General features: G+C 45.6%; 1 protein-coding gene across 6 annotated transcripts in view; it reads left to right on the top strand.

The window, feature by feature from the left end:
• Positions 1–21,588, top strand: part of SIDT1 (SID1 transmembrane family member 1) — a 43,402-nt gene that overhangs the window by 10,016 nt on the left and 11,798 nt on the right. For all 6 annotated transcript variants that reach the window (XM_064644543.1, XM_064644544.1, XM_064644545.1 and 3 more), the window contains exons 2-15: positions 4,515–4,636; positions 5,604–5,774; positions 5,964–6,009; positions 8,842–8,943; positions 10,066–10,149; positions 10,751–10,844; positions 11,489–11,560; positions 11,932–12,025; positions 13,459–13,502; positions 17,391–17,462; positions 19,046–19,194; positions 19,832–19,905; positions 20,449–20,515; positions 21,160–21,233. In XM_064644543.1, coding sequence (XP_064500613.1) covers positions 4,515–4,636; positions 5,604–5,774; positions 5,964–6,009; positions 8,842–8,943; positions 10,066–10,149; positions 10,751–10,844; positions 11,489–11,560; positions 11,932–12,025; positions 13,459–13,502; positions 17,391–17,462; positions 19,046–19,194; positions 19,832–19,905; positions 20,449–20,515; positions 21,160–21,233 — 1,265 coding nt within the window. The remainder of the gene's footprint in view (positions 1–4,514; positions 4,637–5,603; positions 5,775–5,963; positions 6,010–8,841; positions 8,944–10,065; positions 10,150–10,750; positions 10,845–11,488; positions 11,561–11,931; positions 12,026–13,458; positions 13,503–17,390; positions 17,463–19,045; positions 19,195–19,831; positions 19,906–20,448; positions 20,516–21,159; positions 21,234–21,588) is intronic.

Here is a 21,588-nt window from a genome sequence, read left to right on the forward strand (position 1 = left end):
GTAGAGATGCAGGAGTGACAACAGCCTGGTTGACCCTCTTACTGCCCAGGCAAAACTTCCTCCTCATTTCACCAGTGCTGAGTGAGTGAGGATGGATGCAGAGGAGGCTCATAATCTTCGTGACGATTATAATTTTAAATAAAATTATATAATACTTTTTAGCTGGAGTTTCTCTTGTCTCTACATATGAGATCTCATTTATGTGATGAGAGCCATAGTTCTGTAGCAAGGAGGGGTTCTTGCATTAGAACTGCCTGTTTTTAAAACCTTTGGGAAGGTGTGGAGGGGAAAACATGTTTGAAGTAAATAAATCACCTTTTTTTCCTTCACTTCCTGATTTTTTTCCACTCTTTTAAAAATACTTTGCTTGAGGCAAATGCCAAATGCTGACTTTCAAAGGGGACTACTAACGCTGGCTCAGAAGTGAATTCATTGTATCTGTTGTGTGAAAATGTATATATTGTCTATCAAGGTAAGAGAATCTAGAGGCAAAACATGGATTAAAAGTTTAAGGTAGGTTAATTAGAGAAGGCCTGAAAAACCACAAACATCAGTTCATAGGTGTTACATTTTTATCCCTGTCCCTTTTGGTGCTCCTGCTAGACAGTACATCGTGCCAGGGAAAATGGGTTTCTCCGAGACACTAATTAGGGTTCCTTCCACTCTGTAGCACTAAATTGGAGGACGAGTGACTGCAGACGAGAGAAGCCCTGTTTGCAGTTAAGTGGTAATCCTTTCTCCACTTTCGCAAGCTTCCTTGTAATTGCACTTAGATTCTGCTGAACTTTGTTGCTGTGAAATCTCTGAGCTCATTTACAAGTGCTGAGAAGGATCTGGGGGGACCATCAGTTGGCAGCTTCTTGCGCAGGTTTGGCCAACGGGCAAATCCCACCTGTTTTATTGCTGTGTTTGTAAGGAATAGCTTTTGTGTCAGAAAGAGGCCCATCAACCAAAGCTTTATGCTGCTGGCAGCTGCTGCTGCTGTATCCCTGAGACCTGAGAGGGGGAGAGTGGAATTGCATCCTAAGACTGAATCTGGCCCCTCCACTGGAAGTGCAGGATCTGCTCGCAAGAGGCCCTGTGTTACTGTGGTGATGGCAGCAGGGTAAATAACTGGGTGGACTGGAACCTCAATCACCATCTGTCCAACTTCTCAATCACCCTGTTAGTTTCTTGGACTTTATAATAAAGATTTTGGTGGGTTTAGGGTGTGTGATGCTCCTGATTGGTCTGGGTATGTGCAAATGCAGGAGAAGCAGAGGTTATTCGCTGCAAGTGAATTGTTGATTTATTGACATGAAATTTAAAGTACACAGGGTTCTTCTTAATGAGCTGCTCTGTAAATGCTGCTTCTGACTTTCTGATGTTCCTCTCTGAGGCACCCTATTTGAACATAGCCTGAGAATCAGGTTTGCCTGTGTAGAGTACAGAGAGAAAGGTGAGACAGATGAAAGTAATGGGATCACACCTGTGATACCATACTTAGGCTATAGGTGGTCCTGCCTTGATGCAGCTGGATGCTGCCCCAGATATTATCAGACCAAAAAGAGCTCAAGGCGCTTGAATATGGGCTTTCATAGGAACAGGTCAAAGGAGCTCTGACCAGCTGTTCCAGGCAGCAAAGACAGAGTGCTGAACACAACAGAGAAGTCATGTATAGAAGTAATATAGCATATATGAGTTTTCATGTGGGTAAGTGCTTAGATTTAAAAGAATATTGAGGCTTGAGAATCTTGCCTCCCTCCTAGTAATCCTATTTCTTACTGGTATTATAAGATAATGGAATTGGCAGCAAAGCTGAGTAAGTGTTGTAGATGGTATATAGTCAGCTTAGCTTTGTGGAGAGAGGGAAACCAAATGAGGAATCTGACTACTGGATCACAGCAGAGGGAAAGGACCTTCTCTCCCCTCTCAGGCTTTTCCCTGTCAAAGCACTAATCACAAATGCTCTTTTTTTCCTTCCATTGTCCTTCTCTGGGATAGATGAGGAAACTTTTTCTTACTCAGAGTGGTCAGTCACCATAACAGGTCTCCCAGAGAGGTTGTGGAGTCTCCATCCATGGTCAGCTGGCTCTAGGTGATCGTGCTTGTGCCAAATTCTGGTCTTCCCAGTACAAGACAAGCGTGGACTTGCTGGAGTGATTCCAGTGCAGAGCCACAAAGCCGATGAAGGCACTGGAGCACTCTCCCCTATAAGGAGAGACTGAGAGGATTGGGAATGAATTGTACTCATTTAATGTACTTATACTCCTATACAGTTAAGTAAACCTGACTATCTGCCATATATGCATAACCCATGTTATGGGTTATGTTCTGTATTCGTGAAGTCAGTGAAGAAGAGAATTTTCCAATGTCTATCTTGTATTCATATGTAGTTGAGGATGTATAACCCAGTAGTGCTATTTGCTGTGAGCTCCCTGTTGCATTGAGCTGATGTGCTGAGCCCTGGAGGGTTCACAGACTGGTGTTTAACCAGAGGCAGTGAGAATGACTTCACCTGTAGAGGTGGGTGTGCTTTGACTGTTTCATGGGCAAAAAGCTGCTGGGTGATGAAATATGTCTTTTCTGCAATGATAGTTGGTTTTCCTGGGGATGGAGAATGGCTCCTTGCAGAACTCTGACTTGACCGTCGTTTCTTCATGCTCCTTAGATTTGTTTTCTTGTTCAGTTTAAACGTTGCTTCGTTTGTGTCCCTGTTCACAGGGACTACAGCAAACACTGACAAACAAACAGCAGCTTGTTCAGCCCAGTCTGTGTTTCCCAGTTACACCAGCGTGTGCTGGCACGGCTCCCCCAGCTGAGCAGGGCTGGGGGAAGACTAAGACCCAGAGACTAAGGAAACCACCAAATATCCCTTCAATGCTGTCTGTTTGTGGTGCCTTCTTGTGTTGATACCTTTAGGTGTTCCTTGTGCATTTTGCTTTGTGATGGTGTTTTTCTTAACTTCATTTTAGCACCCTATGGCGAAATTTACTTGGAAACAAAATCGCGTGTGTGGTTTTTGTAACCAGAAGAAAAAACTGGAAGGCGTGCCAAAGGAGTATTGCAAAGGTTTAGAAGCCAGAAGACAATGGAAAAAGATTCCAGTGTCTGCCCTTCTGTCTCAAAGGGGGTTTTAATGGAATTATTTATTATTTTATTTTTTGTTGAAGCCTTTTTAATTTTTAGGAAATGGTGGCTGTAGTCTCTGTATCGTGATGATAATGGCAGGAAATTTGATAATGATTATGGCTTTGAAGAAGGTGTTTTGTTCTAGTAGGCTAAACTCCCATGTGAGCTTAGAATCGTTAAAAATAAATAGGACATTTTCTTTTTGACTTGAGATTGCAAATGTAAGCCCTTTCTCTGAAATTGGTGTCCTCGGTGTAAGAATAAGCTGCCATCTCAGGTAGCTCCCCTCCTGGTACCTTGCTAACTTTGTATGTTTTTTCAGAAGGTGAAAAAACTTCTACCCCTTCTACCTTTATTGTTCTTGGAGGGTATAAAGTCAAAATATCTGTGAAAAGTCTTTCACTAATCTGGTGGGAATCTGTTCTAATCTTTCAAGATGTGTTGGGTTTAAAATGTGCATATCTTACCTATTTAATATGCTTTCATTATTTAAAGGCATCTAATCAAGATGTACTGTCTCTTACAATGAGTTATGCATTCTCATACTCTGTTTTCTTCATCAGTGTCTGCATTCTGGAGGGAGAGCTGAAGGGATGTTCTTTTCAAATGGAAATGGTGACATTTCTATTTGGTGCAGAGAAACTGCTTGCTGGCTTCTCAAAAGGTGAACTGAGGGTGTTATACCCCACAGCTGTCCTACCTCTGCTGCCATGTGGTGGCCAGGTAATGTAAGGAAAAATTTCAGTTGCTGGTGCAGTGGACTGCATTAAAACTCTTGCTCGCAAGGCAAAGCAGCCTTCCTTGTCCACTTGAGGGCACTCAGCAGTGCGTTCCTGTTTTGATAGGTGGAGTATTATATAGGTTATGGCTATCTGGGTATCATTTACATCAGAGCCAGGTGCTAGCTGCTATCCTGCTTTTTTGTCCTTGGCTATTGATGTAATCTCCATCATATTTGTGACTTTCCCAGTAAGTTGATAGGGGAGGGTACATAAGAGTCCAAGCAAGAAAATTCTCAGTTGTAGCTTTGGGTCTACGTTTTGTGTGTGTGTGTGTGATTGATTTTATAGCACAAGTTATTCAGGTTGCTCCTAGCAGAAGCTACTGAACTCTCTTCTTATTATGCCTTGTGTATTGGTCCACTGTATATTATCTGACAGTCACTTCTGACCTGGGTGCAGGGCTGTGGTTCTGGGTTACAGCATCAGCAAAGAGGCACCTCTGTAAATGACCTCTGGATCTGAATAATCAGTCTATTGACAAACACTGTTGATCTCCCTGTGGATGTCAGCATCTAGGTTAGACTGAGGAAGGGGGACTGGCTCCTCCCACTTAGATTTGGAGCTGTCTTATTCTTTACCTTCAGCTAATACTTACCTGTGCTCTCCTTTCTCTTCCCTCAGGTGGATGCAGTGCGGGTGTATGTGAACAGCAGCTCCGAGAACCTCCGATATCCTGTGCTGTTTGTAGTTCGCCAACAGAAGGGAGTACTGTCGTGGCAGGTCCCATTAATTTTTCGAGGCCTGTAAGTACTGAAGTCTCTTCTTTGTAACACGCTTGCCTGCCAGCTTATCCACCATCAGCTTTCCTCAATTGCTAGGTCTTGTAACCTGTGTAGACTGCAGGGCTTGGTAGCAAAGCGTGCTTGATCACTGTCAACAGGAAGACCAAGATTTGGTTGGTAACCTCTTACTTGGCAGCCTGCTCTTGTCTCTTAGTTTCTCAAATATGTACACAGAGTACCAGGAGGCTTGTCTCCTGGGAATCTGCCTGTGAATCTACCACATGTCACTGTTGTCATTCCACAGTTGCTTACCATGTGTGCGGGTAGTTCTTGGGCTCTATTTTGGAGCAGGGTTTGAACAAGCTCTTGAAAGAGCACTCTCAATTGTTGTGTTATAGTGCATTTAGGAAATAAGGGCTCTCCTCTGTTTTCCACCCCTGGTAAACCCGAGTGTTAAGTCTATTCTGGGGTGGTTGTTTGGGAGGCGTTTTCTTTGCAAAAGGGACACTGCTTTATACCTTCAACCTCAGAGCTCTTTGGGCTGCAGATACGGAAACTTTGCAGGCTCCTTAGACCATCTGAGATTTGGGGTTTTGTCCTGTGACTGAGTCCTGGTGCTGGGCAGCAGATACCCTGCAGTGTTTTGCCTGACAGAGGGGATGGTTACAGCAGCAGCTGCTCTGGGCTGTCATTGCTCTTTGCTTCCAGTAAATGGCAGATATTAAAGATCTACAGATGGCATGGGCATCCTCGAGGGAAGTGAAACGTTGGGGATGACCAGTCCCTCGTGTGGACCCCAAGAGACAAGTGGAGTTTGAGCTTTGAATAAAATACTGAATGCCCTTGGCCTTTCAGATTACAATTGCAGTTATGCGAGCAGGGGAAAAATGATGTCATTCTTAGCACTGCTGAACAACTTTTTAACTGCTCTCTCTCGCTCTCTTTGCCATCCAACTTTTCCCTTCCCTCCTTCCCTTGGCTGTTGTAGCTATCAGAGGACCTACAACTACCAAGAAGTGAGTCGCACCCTCTGTCCCTCGGAGCCGACACCTGAAACAAGACCCTCTGACCAGATTATATTTGTGGATGTTGCTTCCATGGCACCATTTAACATTGCCTATGAGCTGCTAGTCACCAGACTCAAGAACTTCCAACTTGAGTAAGTTGGGATGTGAGAATACAAATGTAATTTCTTCATGGATCTCTTATACAGGGATTTGGTCCATCTGCCTACTCTTCCCTTCTTTTTCCTTCCCAGAAAAAAAAAATAAATTCTTTTGTTTAATCTGAGAGTACTTTGTGTATATTCCAGCTTTTAGACTTCAACATACTGGCATTTGTTTTCTAGGACCAACAGAGCCTTTAACTTCACTGCCAGCCCTTCCCAGCCCCAGGTAAGGAGAAGTCCCGTGTAGCATTATTGCCTGTATATCTTACCACATCCAAGTGATTGATGTGATCTTTTCTGTAGAGATAGAAAAGATCTTATATGACTAGGTTGTTTCCCTCTTAGGATGCAGGGAACCTTCCTTACTGTTGAATTTTCTGTGGATATAGTGAAGAGGTAACTGTTTCAACCGCTCTAGGGACACATTGGGGTCCTCTTGAAAAGCAGTTCAGTGAGCCAAAACCCATGAGCAGAGCAAATGAATGGTACTGGCTCTCCAGGAAATGTCAGAAATGTACAAAAGTCCAGAGGCCATTGGTCTGCTGCACTTCATGGGAAGTGAGGTGGTGCACACCAGTTTCTTGTTCCAGGCAGTGCTGGTTCAGTTGCCTGACCGTGACTTGTCAAGATGCAATCTTTACTGGAAAAAAAACCAAACCAGAAATAAAGAAGCTGTAAAGGTGCAGCAGAACTCACACTGCTATTCCTTGCTCAGGGCAGCAAGTCAAGGTGTGAGGTGATAAATGAAATGCCTGATATGTCTGTAAGTTCAGAAGGAAGCACGTATGTGAGGCACCTCCAGCTGGACAGCCTTGTTTAGAGCCCTGCAGATACAGATCCTCTCTCGAATGAAAACGCTGTTAGCAGTAGCTATAGAGATAAAGGAACTTGTAGAGCTGGAAAGGTATGTAATTTACCCAAGCTGCCTGTTACTCTGTTTTTGTTGTTGCTTTCACTGTTAGTAATACCACTTAATTTTAGGTTTCCTATTACCAAGCATCCCAGCTAATCTTTTTTGTTGTGAAATGTCTGAAACTGGTTTGCAGATACACGCAGTATTTTATACTATAGAAGTGTAGAGAATGGTGGTGACTCTTTAGAAAAAAAACCACTAATTACTTAGGATTTTATCTTTTGAATGTAGACTGTTTAAGGTCTGGCCTGGAGTTAACTTTGTGACTCTGGTCTGGTTTTTTGGTCACAATTAGTAATAAGAGATTTGTGACTTTTAATTAAAAACCAGCTGTATGGAGTAGAAGATGAGTGCTTCTTAATTGGTATAATGCTGAGATTTTTGTAAATCAAAGTATTAAGTAATCTACAGGAGGAAGGAAAAAAAAAAGATGATTCAGGATATAGATGGCTGTTGGAAAAAGACAAGCGTAACAATTGAAGGAGGTGTTTTGTGGAACACAGCTCACGCCTGAGGGCAGAAGCAGAAATTGGATATGCTTGTATAGGTCAGAAGTGTTGCTGGATATGTTTATAACACTCACAGTCTTTGCAGCAGGGAACTCTAGGCCTCAGTTCCCCTTGTATTAATTCTGTGCTTTGGTGTAAGTGTGGCTTAGAGAAAACTATAGAAGAATCCTCATGGGTGACTTCCTCAAGGACCTGAACCTTTCCAAGGGCAGTGTACCTGGGAAACCCAGGAGCTCAGGCTGCCAGTATCCTTGCCTGGTGGAAATAAACCATGCTCAGCTAAAGAAACCGGCTTGGTGAGTTTTCAGTAAGGACTTGCAGTTGGAGCCAGCGCTCCCTCAGCAGCGAAGGCAACCTGCTTGGAGAGGGTGATGGGAATAATATGCTTTAGTAGAAATGGGCTAACTGGAAAAAACCTTGGGTGAGTTCTTGCTTTTCCATGCCCTTCCAGTAGGGGGCCTTAATTCCTTGGGAATGGCATGTGGGAAGGGAAAAGGGAAATAGCTGGCCCTTGCTCACCGCTAAGGTTTTATGAGACATAAAGGGAGCTCTACAGTTTGGAAGGTCTTAGGACTTGGGAGCAGGAGCTGTGGTAGCTTCCAGTGTGGCGGCAGTGGCTGCCTGGTGACCATATGGAAGGAAGGAAGGTGGCTGGTGGCAGTCCTCAGCCTTGTGTACCCTCTGAGGTGAGGTGTCCATCAGCCCCTCTTGGTAGCTCTAACAGCTCTCAGAGTCTGGGCTCCAAGCAGGATGGTGGGACCCCTTGCAACAAGCCTGCCTGCTGAGGCAGGCACAGAAACCCTACTTCTCCAGCAACTGGCTGGGGCAGTACGTCAGACTTTTTACTGGAAAAATATACAAATAATGGTATTCCCTGGAACATCTTTTGCCCAAATCTGAAAAAGCCCTTGCCAGGACAAAGAGGGCACTTTCTGCCCCCACAAACTGTCCTGTGGGCCTGGTCAAAGCATGGAAGCACAAGCACACCATTCCTTGCCTCCAGAGGAAAAGTAAGAATATTGGCAGATGTTAGTGTCTCTCAATGTTTTTCAGAGCTACAGATGAGTTATTTGAAAAGCTGAAGTGAGAAGAGAAAACCCCCATTACCGTTTGCTTTGGAAACGAAAAAATCCTAAATCCTACAACTAGTATCAATCATTTATTAATGAAACTCTTGACAGAGTTTCAGCCGTTTGACCTAATACTTTTCACAGTCTGTCTTTGAGGCAACACATTTGAGGTAAAGTCCATGATGTGTTCCATATATAAAGTATGGCCAGCAGTATGGAAACAGCTGGAAATCACTCATATCAACATAAAATGGAATGGGGTGTAAAATGAAGTCACTTTAGCTTCATCAGGTGGAAAAAAGCTTAAAGGAGTAAAAGCTATGCTGTATCTTGCATGTTGAAGATGTTTATGTCTAATAGCATGATGTGCAAGGGGGAGAGTTGTGTTTAATCTGCTCTTCTGTAGTTTAAGGTCCTAATGTTTGAAATCTGAATTTTTTGTGAAGGCCATCCACATTCAACTGCAAAGCCCAGCTAGGCCTGCACAGGCAGTTTAGGGAGGTGCTGAAGCTACTGCCAGGGGTGATTTCTGGATCATAACTCTCCGCTCTCTGCTTTCTTCTCAGTATTTTCTGTACAAATTTCCTCAGGATGTCGATTCAGTCATTATTAATGTGGTGTCTGATGCAGCGTACCCATGCTCGGTTGTCTCCGTCCAGGATATTGTGGTAAGTCTGAGCAGAGAAGGGTAAGGAGCTGCCTGAAGGAGTTCTGTATCCTGTTGTGAGGGGTCTGTGCCCTACAGAGAGAAAAGCCCTATGAAGGACTTCACCCTGGTGGTGGTGGTGGCGAAGAGAGCCCCTGAAAGAGGAACGAAAATTCTGTGGGAAAGAGGCAGAGATGCTGAGTTCGAGCAGCTCATATGGAGATTTTTGTTGCAAATAGGTGAACAAGCTGTTCCTTTCCAGCCTGTCCATAGGGTATTTGTTGTGTTCCCCTTGAGATTTTCCCTGCTGCCTTGTGATGTAAGTCTGTCTCTCCATGGAGTGGCATTGGATGGGATGCTGGTGGCTGAGGGAGGAAACAGTGCTGTTCCCTTGAGTTTCCCCTGTCTCAAGGCAGCTTGATTTTCAGCAATAAGGTCTCTCCTTTCCAATTCAATTTTCTCTCTATGTAGTTACTCATCCACTTTCCTGGGAAGGGGAGAATGGCTGTTGCTTGCAGCTGGGAAATAGCATGATATTTATCCTCCTTTCCCACATCCCTGAATGATGCAGGGACCTGCAGTGCAAGAGCAGCAAAATGGCAACAGAGGTACAGGATGCCTTGAGTGCTGGCTCTGAAGCCCTGGGAGTTGCCTTTAATACCTGGGGTGAAGAAAGAAGTGGATGACATCAACTCTTGCCCACATCCCAATGTTTGAATGGTGGAAGGGCAGGAGGGGAGACTGTGATAGATGATTCAATCTTTCAAGTATTGAAAGTAGTGGGAAAGTAAAATGGGGGCAAGCACTTGGCATATAGTACACACTGTGAAGTGTGTGACACAACCAGTGTTCAGCTGAGTGTTTGCACTATCCTGTGGGAATGGTGGAGTGATCAATCTGGCTGAATCCTCATTTGGCATTAAATCGCAGTCCTCTTGTGAGAACACCAAGATCAGTGAGTGCAGGCCACAACTGATGTCTTCAGAGCAGTCTAACTTCTTAATGGATTCTAGTTGTTTTGTTCCCTTTTGATACCTTGGCTGTGGCCTTCTTCTGCTGTTCTGCCCTGTATTCTCCAGCTGGCTTCCTTTGAAATTAGTTCAGATGCTGTCCCTGGTTTAACCCTTAGTTGTGTCTGTTTTAGTGCCCAGTGTATGACCTGGACCATAATGTGGAGTTCAACGGTGTTTACCAGTCTATGACTAAGCAAGCAGCCATAACAGTGCAGGTGAGATGCTGATTTTTGTCCCAGTGTTTTTTGTAGGGTTTTTTTTCAGTGACTTTTTCTATGCATTCCTAGTTTTCTTTTGATGATCCTCCTATGGGTACCAGCCTTTGCTTTTGTCAGGTCAGCTGATGTAAGTGGAAGAAGTGACATTACTTATTACTACAGAAAACTTGCTTACATTTGCTTAGGCAAATATTTTGGGTGCTGAGGCTCTAGATCGGAGTAGCTGAAGCCAGGTGTCTTCTGTTTGAACCTTGGCTCTTCTACCACTGAGTGGTGGTAGTAGGGCCTCTATAATAAGCAAAGCTGAGGTAGATGGTTTTCACTAAATAAATAAATAAATAAATGCATCAGTATTGGTTTGCTTGTACTGGGGTACTGCTGTACTGCATACTGGTGAACCCAGCTTATTGTCAGCAAGGATGAGGGGAGCATCCCCAGAAGCCAGGCTCTGTCCAGAGTAGGTGGGTCTCTGTAAGGCTGGTGCCTGTATAGCAACTAAAACCTGACCTCTGGCCTTTTGGAGCACCACCCGTGCTTTGCATTAGAGGGAGAGGCTTCATGTCTTGTGGATTCTGTCTTATTCTGTCCTCTTGTGCAGAGGAAGGACTTCCCAGGTGAGCAGTTCTTCGTTGTGTTCGTCATCAAGCCGGAGGATTATGCCTGTGGGGGTTCTGTGCCTTCTTCAATTCATGGTAAGTTGTTCTGGGAGGTGGATTTAGTGCTGCATCTGTGTGATGAAGTGGGTGTCCTTTGGGACCTTCCTGTGGGATGACATGGGATGGTCATATAGCTCTGTCTTATCCAGGTAGCTGTGATTTCCAACCCCTGCCCCTCCCCACCCCAATTTCCCCATGAGGGTGTCTTTCTCTTATCCTAAAGCTGTCAGCAGAGCTGTACTGGCCAAGTTTGCTAAGCCCTGGTGAAACATAGAGAGTTTCTAGCATGGCATCCTGCACGGAAGTGTTTTGCTCACAGAGATTTGTCCAAAGGCAAAAATGGTGTCCCAGTATCTGTAATGAGAGCATCTGTCCTTTGGGGACTAAATGAATAGAAGAGATGCCTTTGCGATTCAGGCACCCAGATTTCAGCAGTGTATGGAAGGCTGAAGCAGGGATTTCTAGTCTGAAAAATAGGTTGTGGATACGGAGGAGGCGGGAAACATTTGGAAAAGTCTGTATACTGACAAGACTGAGAGCAGTTTAAAGCAAAACCACACAAAGACTGCAGTGAACAGCCAGATCCTGTTGTTTTTGCAAGTTCAGAGAATAAAGATCAGGGCAAGAGGACATTAATGTTTGATTGTTTTTATAATTGCTGTACACTTTGCCTCTCACAGGGAATGCCAACCGTACCTGGAACCTGCAGCGGACAAAGAGCCTTCAAGTGACGATTGTGCCCTCTATTAAAAGTCAGTGTCTTTGGGCAGAGCAATGCAACTTTACAGGGGAACTTGGCACTTCTGAATAGAAGGGTATGACTGGGCCAGCAGCCTCTGATGGAATGGTGCTGAAAGCACCAGCAATTGGAGCCCTGGTCCTTTCCAGGAGATGCTGTGTGGCACAGGGTGATCTCATGGGCACACCAGCTAGCACTGGGGGTGGAAAAATGGAGGGAGATCTTGCCAACAGGTTCTGGTAACTTCTTTTGAAGAAAGGAGATGGGTTTTGAAGGGCTGTTTGGGACTGGGCAGTCACCAGGTGGTATTGGGAAGAGCAGGACATGAGTGCTGTTCCTGGGAGGTGCTGTCCCGGCTGTGACTGATGTCTTCTCTTTCCTCAGAGTCCGTTTATGTCCGGGCCATGTTCTTCAGCTTCCTGGGTTTCCTCTCCTTTTACCTGGGCTCAGTGGTTGTTGCTTTTGTGCACTACATTAGGTGAGTTGAGGAGTTATACAAGAATAGCCTCTGTTTCTCATCATCCTCAGGGATACCTCACCCTGCAGTACATTTGGGGTGACAAGCATCCGAACAGAGCAGCTAAAGAATTCCATGACTACCCAGTGGGCTCCTACTGACCATCAGCCAGAAAATTTTTCTTCCTCTGCTCTGGGGACCATGGCAATGATGAAAACCTAAGGGTCTGCCCTTCAGATCTTGTACTTCCTCAACCCTAGGTTTCCTTATATGAGGACACTGGGGCACAGGTGGGAATTGTGATGCGACCAGTCTGGGATATGGAATGCCAGAGCATTGAGGAACTAAGGTACTTTCTTGCTGGACTGATTACTGCAATAAGTGGCAGTGACACATATGGGGCCTTGGAGTCCCAAGAGTGCTGTTTTCCTTCCTTACCTGCCTAACCTGCCCCAGACTTTGGTGTCTGGGCTTGTGTTGAGAAGAGTATCTGCATAAGGTGGTGGAGATGGTGGAGTTTGTTGGGATCACTCACTGCTGCCTGCGTAAACAGTGAAAATCATTGAGCAAATCCTTTGTCCAGACATTTGGAGGCTTGAGAAGAGGGAGGCCCCTTCAATACTCCTCCCTGCCCCTCTGGACAAAGGTTGGCGTGGGAAGAAACATATAAAGCTCTCATCAAGTAGCAGGTTGGTTTTGTGGGAAAAGTGCTTGTCAGCCACCTCTTCAGACCCCAGTGTGAGAAAGAGTTCTCAGCCCCTCCAGAACAGGGAATCATTAAGACTTGGTGCTCTGAAACAAATGAATTTCAAGATGGGGACATGGCTTAACTTCAAGACACATTAATCAAACATTTCATTGGAACAATTCAATGAAATTACTTAAGTGTGTGCAAGTGTGCAATCTTCTTTGCTGGTTTTTTTTCTTTGCTGTGGGAATATGTCGTCGTTGTTTTTTTCACCATCTCCTGCTTGACATCTGCATTGAAGGAGGTGATATGGGCTTCTTAAGCATTGTGCTGATGAGCACCTCTAGCTCCTGCTGCCCTTTCAGTAGATTCTTATGTGCTTGGTTCTCTAAGTGGTGAAGCTGGGTTTGGGAAGGTGGTGTGAGGGTGTCTCCCAACATGGTGAGCATTGTAGGATGGGATGGTCATGTAACCGGTTGTCCCACCTCTGCTGGGTAGGTGAGGGCATAGAAAAGCCCTCTGTTGCTTTGGGAGTCAGAGGGGTGGACAGCAGGCAGTCATGGCTAAGCTGTGTTTCATCCAAACAGTATTTTTCTTTTTTTTGTTGTTGTGTGTGTTTGTTTCTTTTGTGCTTATTTTTGTTGGTTGTATTTGTTTTTTAGAGCTTGCACCATGTTTATCTATTAGTGTCCTAGATAATCCTGCCATGGCTGGCAGGTGATGGGGTTTGTTGGGTCTCTCATGAGTGGTGTCCGTTCCTTTTCAGGGTTCAAAGGAAGGCTTCTGCTGGGAGATTGAGTCCCGAGCATGGTAAGGTTTCTTTTCTGTTTTGTGACAACTTCAGGCAACTTTAAGTGAACAGCAGAGGTCCTAGGCTAGGCAAGGGACAGGCTGTCAGTCAAGTACCTTCAGTCTCTTCGAGCCGTCTTTCATGTACATGTACCACAGTCTCTGGTGCTGATGAAAGATGTTAGAGCTTCCTCACTGCCGTCATAAGAGAGGGCATTTGAAGCCAGCTCCCCTGAACTTGGTCCTGAACCCTACTCTGAGGAGCTGGCTTTTAAAGGGGTGGAGGAAGGTCAAGCCTTGCTGAGACCTAGTTACAGGCTAATGTTCCTGGTGTCAGGTCTGTTGATTTTAAAGCAAGGCACTTCGGGTATATCTTATGCTGTAAGAGCTCCTCTGCATGAGGTATTTTAATACTCTCCTTAAGCATGAGGTATTTTAATTTTTTTTAACTGGAAGTTGCAGACAACCAGGTGAATGAATGACTAATAATTAGGTAGTGGCATTTGTGATATTTACTTTGGCATTGGATTCAATTTACTTTATGCTGCACCCACATCTCAACATATTGCAGCTTTCTGCCTTACAAAAACATAGCTGCATCTGAGAAGCTACCAGTGAGAGATGGAAATTTTTGTGATGTGGATGGGGAGTACTGGGAGTTTCTGCTTTCTGGTGGTGTGGGAGTCTGGCCTTTTCATTTTGATTAAATATTTAGTGCCTGCAAAGTATTTCAAAGCATTGGTGATGAGGTCATTTGTACCTCTCTCCTAGAGGAAGGGAGGACATTGTTTTGGCACTATTAAGGTTCTTGATGTGTTCCCTTTTTTCATGCCCAGCTTTTTCAGTCTCTCTGGTCTGCTACATATCATCAGATAAGCATACTAGTATAATTACTAGTGTGCTTAAAGGATCAGCAGTGGAATTTCACTCTGACCTGGCATTACTTGGATTAATATTTCTGCCGAGGACCTGGGGGCGTTTGGATTCTCAGGAGTGGCTTCTTGCTTCTTCAGCCACTAAGATCTACATATGCATCCCTGTGCTTGGAATATGTGTGAAAGATTTTCTTCACCACACGAACAGGAGACTGTAAAAATGTCCTTAAATATATTCTTATTTTAAATAATTTGGAATGGATCCTTTTGTAAAACAAGAGCAAGTCTTAGGGCACTGGAGAAATGGGAAGGGCCTGTGTGTTGGGGAGTTGGGGGAAGCTGAAGAGACCTGGCTGAGGCTGTGGAAGAGCTCCAGGGTGGTGACAAAGGATCACTGGCTAAGGCAAGGAGGCACAGTCTCAGCCAGGTGAGACCAGAAGTCCCAGGGGGAGTGCTACTGGTGCTGCAGCTGAGGTTTAATAGGCTGCAGGCAGCCTAGAAGCTGCTTTCTAAGATGCCCTGGTGAGAGGTGGAAGTTAAATTCTGGTGCTTGGGAAGTTCCCAAAGAAGTTGCAGGGCACAGATGCTGTTCTTAGTATGGACCTGGAAGGCAGAGAACTGGGTTGGTGAGTGGGGAGGATTGCTGAACAGCATCTCTGTGAAGGGAAAGAGGAGCACAGTTCCTGCACAGTTTTCCTCCCAGAGGCACCTGCTGCTTCTGTGAGCTGTCCTTTCCCTTGTAATCCATGCCACCCCCACGTGTCTGGCACTGCATGTTACTGCTGTGTCCTTTCCTCTGGGGAGGAACCATGTTCTACCCATATACTGTTTCTTTCTCTATTGTGTTTATTCAGGGTGTGTCTGACTGATGCCTATAAAATGGTAATTAGCATCTTCCCTGTCTTCCAAGTCACTCAGGACATGCTGGCTTTTTCTGTTTTTCTTTCTCCTCTTCCCACCCACTGGAATTTCTCTTCCTCCAAAGTAACCCTGGGTCTTGCCTTCATCACTCCCCATTCCTTTCCCCTTCCCCACCAAGAAACTGTGGATGGGAGTGTTGAGCAATCTGTCTCTGCCCTTTGTCCTTGAATATCCTGCAACTCCATGTACCCCTTTGCTCTTGTCACCCATCTTATGTCTGACTTCTGCGGTTCACTTTTTTTTTTAATCCTGTGGCACACCTTCCCTTCCACATCATCACTATCTGGTGGAGGCAATAGCTGGAAGAACCACACCTGGTACATTTACTTTGCTGACTCACTCACACACTGGGAAGTGCGACTGAAATTAGTGGGTGAATTGGATCCAAAGTGGCTGTTAGAGGCAGGGCAGAATGCCTTTTCTCCCTGGCTTCCCTGCTTTGTCCAGATTTAAATGTTCCTTTGGTTACTTGGGAGAGAAGGTTTGACAGCTCATTTTGAGGCAATAAAGCCTGGTCTAAAATTAGGAGAGAGCATCCCTGTGGGACAGGACTGACAGGACTAGGATTTGCGCATGTGGCACAAACATGGGGAAATGCTTCTTCCCAGTGATCTGGACTTCCAAGTGATTTTAAAGCAACAGGAAAAACTGCCATGAGAGAGGGAGTTTGCATGGGAGCTGATGAGTAGAAGCTGGATTTTGTTCCTGCAGTGACTTATAACATCTTGTTAAGCTCAGCTCAGGGCTCAAGGGGTGGGCTAAGGTGTACCAGCGCTTTCCCTCTGGTGCTCAGTCCATGCCATGTTGTTCACTTCTGATGCTCCTCTGAGCTCTTCCTTTGCCCTGTTAGAGGGATAGGGCAGGAGGGTAGAGGAGCTAAAATTGAGACCAAGTATTAGCCCACAGTGCAACAAGCAGAATGAACATGCCAAAGGGAAGCAGTCACTGGGACTTGAAACATCGAATGTCATTGCTGTAAGGGTGCTTCCTTGATTTGGGCTCAGGCAGGGACAAGTTTTAAGTCCCTTTACGTATGTGGCTAATGGAAGTGGTATAAAAACCTACACAAGGTGTTACAGAAGTGCCCAGAATTTCCAGCTGGAAAGAGGAGTCTGCCTCTGCTGTCTGAGACAGATCAAGTGCTGGGAAACCAGAGATGCAGCTTGAGAAGCCAGGCCATTTCCAGGCTGCAGTAAGGTTGCTTGGCTCTAAGTACTGTGCCACGTTCATCGCTTTGCTGCTGACTGACCACATGATGTTGTTACAAGGGTGAAGTTTTAAAGTAACTGAACCTGTCTCATTGTTTGCCACCACTGGAAGACGTGGTCCTGCTCCTGCTGCTCTTGCTTCTCTCGGTTTTGTGGAGATGGGTGTCTCATCCCTCAGTGAAGGGATTCAGCGGGCTCTGTTTCCTGCCATGTTTGTCTGCTGCCAGTTCAGCTGCTGAGCTCCACCATGGGAAGCAAAAAAAGAGGGAATGTGGAGGCAGGAGGGTACAGTCCCAGTGTAACCTGACTGTGAGTTACAGTCCTCATTGCTTCAGATGTGTGGGCAGGAGGTGGGGACTCTCCAGCCCTCGAAGGCTTCTGCTCTTATCATCAGCACAAGATTATGGCCGCTTCTTGCATGGGGTATCTTTTGCCTTCTCCTTGCTTGGTTAAAACTATGTTGCAGCTGCCTTGCTAAAGTCTATGACTCTTCCAGGGGTATCTGGAGGTAGCAATATTTGGAGAGGTCAGTTGCATGAAGATGGGAAGGAGAAGAATTAGAAATTCAGAAGAGTGTTCAGAACATCATGAGACTTGTTCTAAAATTTACCAAGTCTTGCAGCCCTAGTGTGTTCCCTGCACAGTGCTGGAGGGGGGCTCATGCTGCCAGGCAGCCTCTCACTGGCAGCCTGTCTGAGGAGGCTGAAGGGAATGGGTTTGCTTCACGCTGCAAAACAAGGGTTTTCCTTTTGCACAGTATACTCTAGAGACTGCCATCTGTTTAAAGAAATGTTGCTTTTCCCAAGCCCCTCCAGCTCTTCAAGCTGTTTGTGTTCACCTCAGAGATGTGTTTTGGAGCACTGACATGAAGCTAATGGTCCCTCTTGGGTCTGTTTGCATTGCAGGATCTGGGATTATGACTTCTTCACACCCCATCTCAGCCAGCACTCCTGAGGGAAGCAGCTATGGTGCTATTGGTACAGTACATTCCAGAACTGGGGGAATGGGGAAGGTTCTGCCTGGGGGAGGAGAAGGCACTCTTTTAAGGTGGTTTCAAGTCAGAAAGGAATAAAGCTGCAAGCTACTTTGGGAGCATCTTGGAGCTACTTGAAACAAAATAATTGCAGTTTGGGAGGTTTAGGTTGCACTTCAGGGAAAAGCATCTACATGATAAAGGTGGCAAATCCGTGATAGAGGTGCTCAGAGAGACTGTCATTGGAAATGTTTGTCTCAGCTAGACAAAGCCACAGTCACCTGAGAAGTGCTGGTGACAATGCTGCTTCAGACAGGACATTTACTAGGGACTGACAAAGGTCCCTTCCAAGCAAGCTTCTAGAAGCCTGCTATTAGCTCATCAAGCCTGCCTTTAGACCAAAGCATGCCTTTCTCTGGAAGGCTGAACAGCTGTGTGCTGCAGTGCAAAACAGGATTGAAGCTTCTTGTACTCCAGAGGTTTCATTAGGGAAGAAATAATGTCATGCTGTCAGCAGGTGAACCATGCCCTGGCGCCAGAGGAGGAAGAAACTTCCCAAGGGTCCTGCTAATCTGACATGATGGGAAATTACTTCCTTTGCCAGAATATTTCTAAGTCTCCTCCTTACAGCAGTTTCCCCTCCTGTGAGGGTGTAGGCATTGAATAGCTCAGTGGGCTTTGGGACAATCCTTGAATTTGACAGCTTGTGGACCCAGATTGCAGGGTGAGGCTCTGCAGGTGCAGGGCAGTGTGAGAGTACTCTCAAATGAGAGTAGAGCAGCTCTGTGTAATTTTTGGTCCCTGTTCAGGATGCATTTGCTCACTGTTGTGTAATAACAACCCTGACTCTCCAAATACCATCCAGTTGTTGGACTGTGAAGATGTGGTATCTCTCAATGCCTGACAAAGAAACACGGAACTTTTTTTTCATGAGGTTTGGGAAAAATTCAGGAAGATTTAAGTCCTGCAGTGGAGTTGAGGGCTTCAGCACCACCCTACCCCCCCCCCCCTCTTCCCCAATTACCAAGGAAGTGCTTTAAAAGCATTTGGGAAATGAGGAAGAAACTCGTGTTCTGCCCGTGCCAGCATGGCCAAGGGGCTGGGAGCTTGGCCAGCCTGTGAGAAGTGCAGGTGGATCCTGCTGACCCACAGGTGACCGATACTGTGAATGGAATGGGAGCAAAGTTGGTGCTCTGCTTACTTTGAAAAATCGACTTACTTCTTCTTTGGCTTTTGTTCTACAATATTTTTAGAAAAGCGTATATATATAAATCTTACATAAAATCTGAAGGTTGACTAGGTCAGTGTGGTTTTGACCCCTAACAGTCTGCTGCTTTCACTAGAGCTTTTTGGCTTGTCTCAGAATTCCAGGTTTCAGAGCCCAGAGGGGGAGATAGTGGTCTTTGAAAGTGCTCTTAGATTATAATTTCATACTTTTAGGAAGGTTTGGGATCATGGAAAAACTTGTTCCTTGAAATGGCCGTATCAAATTGAGTGCAGCTGGTATCTGGGACAGCTTTATTCTTGCTGTGCATAGAGGGATTCAGCCTTTACCCTGCCTGTTTCCTTCTCCCCTCTCTGGTCCAGATGAGTCAAGCTCCAGTGGTGGACGTCAGATGTCCTCCCCTGAGCGCAGGCCACCAGCTGGTTCTGACACAGACAGCTCTGTGGAGGAGGAGAGTGACTTCGACACCATGCCAGAAATTGAAAGTGATAAGAACATCATCCGCACCAAGGTATGGCTGGTGCTGCAGCTGTGGCCCTGGTGTTGGGCCATGGGCACATCCAGGCGAGGACCAGCACTAGTCACTTACCAGGATTTTGAAGTTTCCTTTTCCCTGTTGCGTGGATTTAATCTCCTAAAGCTGAATGTGCTTCTTAGCGTTTTTTCAGTCACTGGAAGTTTTCCTGCTGTGCTAAGTGTTCTGCTGAAATGAGTGATTTAATATGGAAAATGAGAATGTATTGGGGACTATTGAGAAAGGAGGAAGAATCTCAGAGAGTGTCCCAGAAAGTCCAAGGAGGTGTGACAGATAGCGAGAAAATAATCTGCAATAGTAGGTAGTTAATCTGGTACGAGTAGTGTGACTGCAGTGGATGTACAGAGGGGCTTTAAGCTAGCAGCTCTCAAGCTGCCTCCTTTTGTCATCCTGCACTGTTTTGTGTGTCTGGAGCCATTCCTGGAGGTCAGAGGATTTTGCAGAACTCAACTCCATAGAATCAAGGGACCCAACAATCTCACTGAATAAAAACAGTCCAAATAGCGCCAAGCTGCAGGTTGTCTGAATACGTAAGGATCTTCTACTGGCTTCTGTAATCTTCATTGGTTTTCTTCTGTTTTCTTCCCTCTTTCCCCATCCACTGATGTTTTAGGTGTTCCTCTATCTATCAGACTTGTCTAGGAAGGACCGAAGGATTGTCAGCAAAAAGTACAAAATCTATTTCTGGTAAGGAGAAGGCAAACTGGTAAGACCCAAGCTCTGGAAACTGTCTCTAGTTGTGGAGTTTGTCCACCTGCCCTTCTTAACCGCACTTTGGACGTGGGGATATTCTTTGAACCATCCTGTTACACTTTCTCACCCTGTTCCAACCAGTAACTGCAAATCCCACATACCTCAAATAATGATATTTGTGGACCAGTGCACACATGATCCTGGCAATGGATTTTGTTTTGCATCATTGCTTTTAAGCATGGTAACAACTGGTGTGCTGGAACATAGTGGGGAAGGGGAGAAACTGGCACTCAAACACAGGAGCTTGTGGTCAGCATCCTGGCTTTTCTTTTTCTTTTCTTAGTATTTGTCTCATTTGCACTAGCACATGTGCTCTTCAGCTTCAGGAGAGCATAATGAGATCATAACCCCAGAGAGCAGGATCTGTGCCCTTGGGCACTGAAGTGTACATGTTCCTCCACAAGCACCCTGGGCCTCTGTCCCAGGTGTGCACTTGTTTTGGTGTGTGTAACTGCTGCTGCTCTCTCCTCTCTGCAGGAACATCATCACCATTGCAGTGTTTTATGCCCTGCCAGTCATCCAGCTTGTCATCACTTACCAGACGGTGCGTTTGACTCTGTGGCTGTCCCCTCTTGCCTTTAAATTTGCTTTGTGGTTGTGCTGTGTAAAGATGACAGTTGCAGTGAAACTGGGGTCACCCAGGAATTCTGCTCTGTCTGAGTGACAGTTTACCTTAGCTGCTCTCTCTGTACTGTGTTACTGCACGCTTGGCTTGCTCAGCTTGCAGTTCTGCTATTTCTGCTTGGGAAGTCGGAGTCCAGCTGTTTTCCTGCTCAACTGATGTCTCATTTGGGTCCTGTTTCATTTTAGAGACAGGAGGAATCTGCTGTTATTTGTAAAAGACAACTGAAAGCAAGTAGGGTTTGCTGTGATACAAGTGATTTCTCCTCCCTTCTCCCTACCCTTGCTATCCTGCTGTTAATCAGATGTCTGCAAGAGAATCTGTTAGTGGTGGGGTTGAGAGCACACAGTGTTACCTCTGAAGACTGTTGTCAGGTTTGTGGCCTTTGGCAACACCTTATCCCATCCTAAAAGCTTCACTAACAGATGTCAATACTCCCCTGTGCCAGTGCTAGAGCTAGGCTGTGTCCTGGTATACCTTGTGTACATGCAGTGTTTGCACGAAGCAAACCCCCAAGAGAAGGGAGTATTTGCTAATATTGGGTTTCCCACCTCCTCTCTGTCCAGGTAGTAAATGTGACTGGCAATCAGGACATCTGCTACTACAACTTTCTGTGTGCTCATCCCCTTGGGGTGCTGAGGTGAGTGAGCCCTGTGGCCACTGCATTATTGTCTCATGCTTCTCGAGTGTTTGTGCTGTGCCCACGTCAGGATTTTATCCTTGTCAGGCTCACAGTAACTGTGTTGATAGGACCACTGGGAGTTTAGGACTCTGAGCTTTCTGTTTTCTCAGCAGTGGCACTTTACTGCTGTGAGACACATGCACCCAGGAACATATGGCACCTGGGTGCCCCTACCAAATCTATGACACAGCAATGAGGTGCTCCCGTGCTCTATTGGATGCTCTCACTTGTATCCAAGGAGCAGTAGCTCTGCAAAGAAGTTCAAATCAGTCCTTTCAGTGCAGCATTTCTCTAAATTAATGTGAGAGTGCAA

Source organism: Pseudopipra pipra, chromosome 2 (genome assembly GCF_036250125.1).
Source record: "Pseudopipra pipra isolate bDixPip1 chromosome 2, bDixPip1.hap1, whole genome shotgun sequence".
Classification (NCBI taxonomy): Eukaryota; Metazoa; Chordata; class Aves; order Passeriformes; family Pipridae; genus Pseudopipra; species Pseudopipra pipra.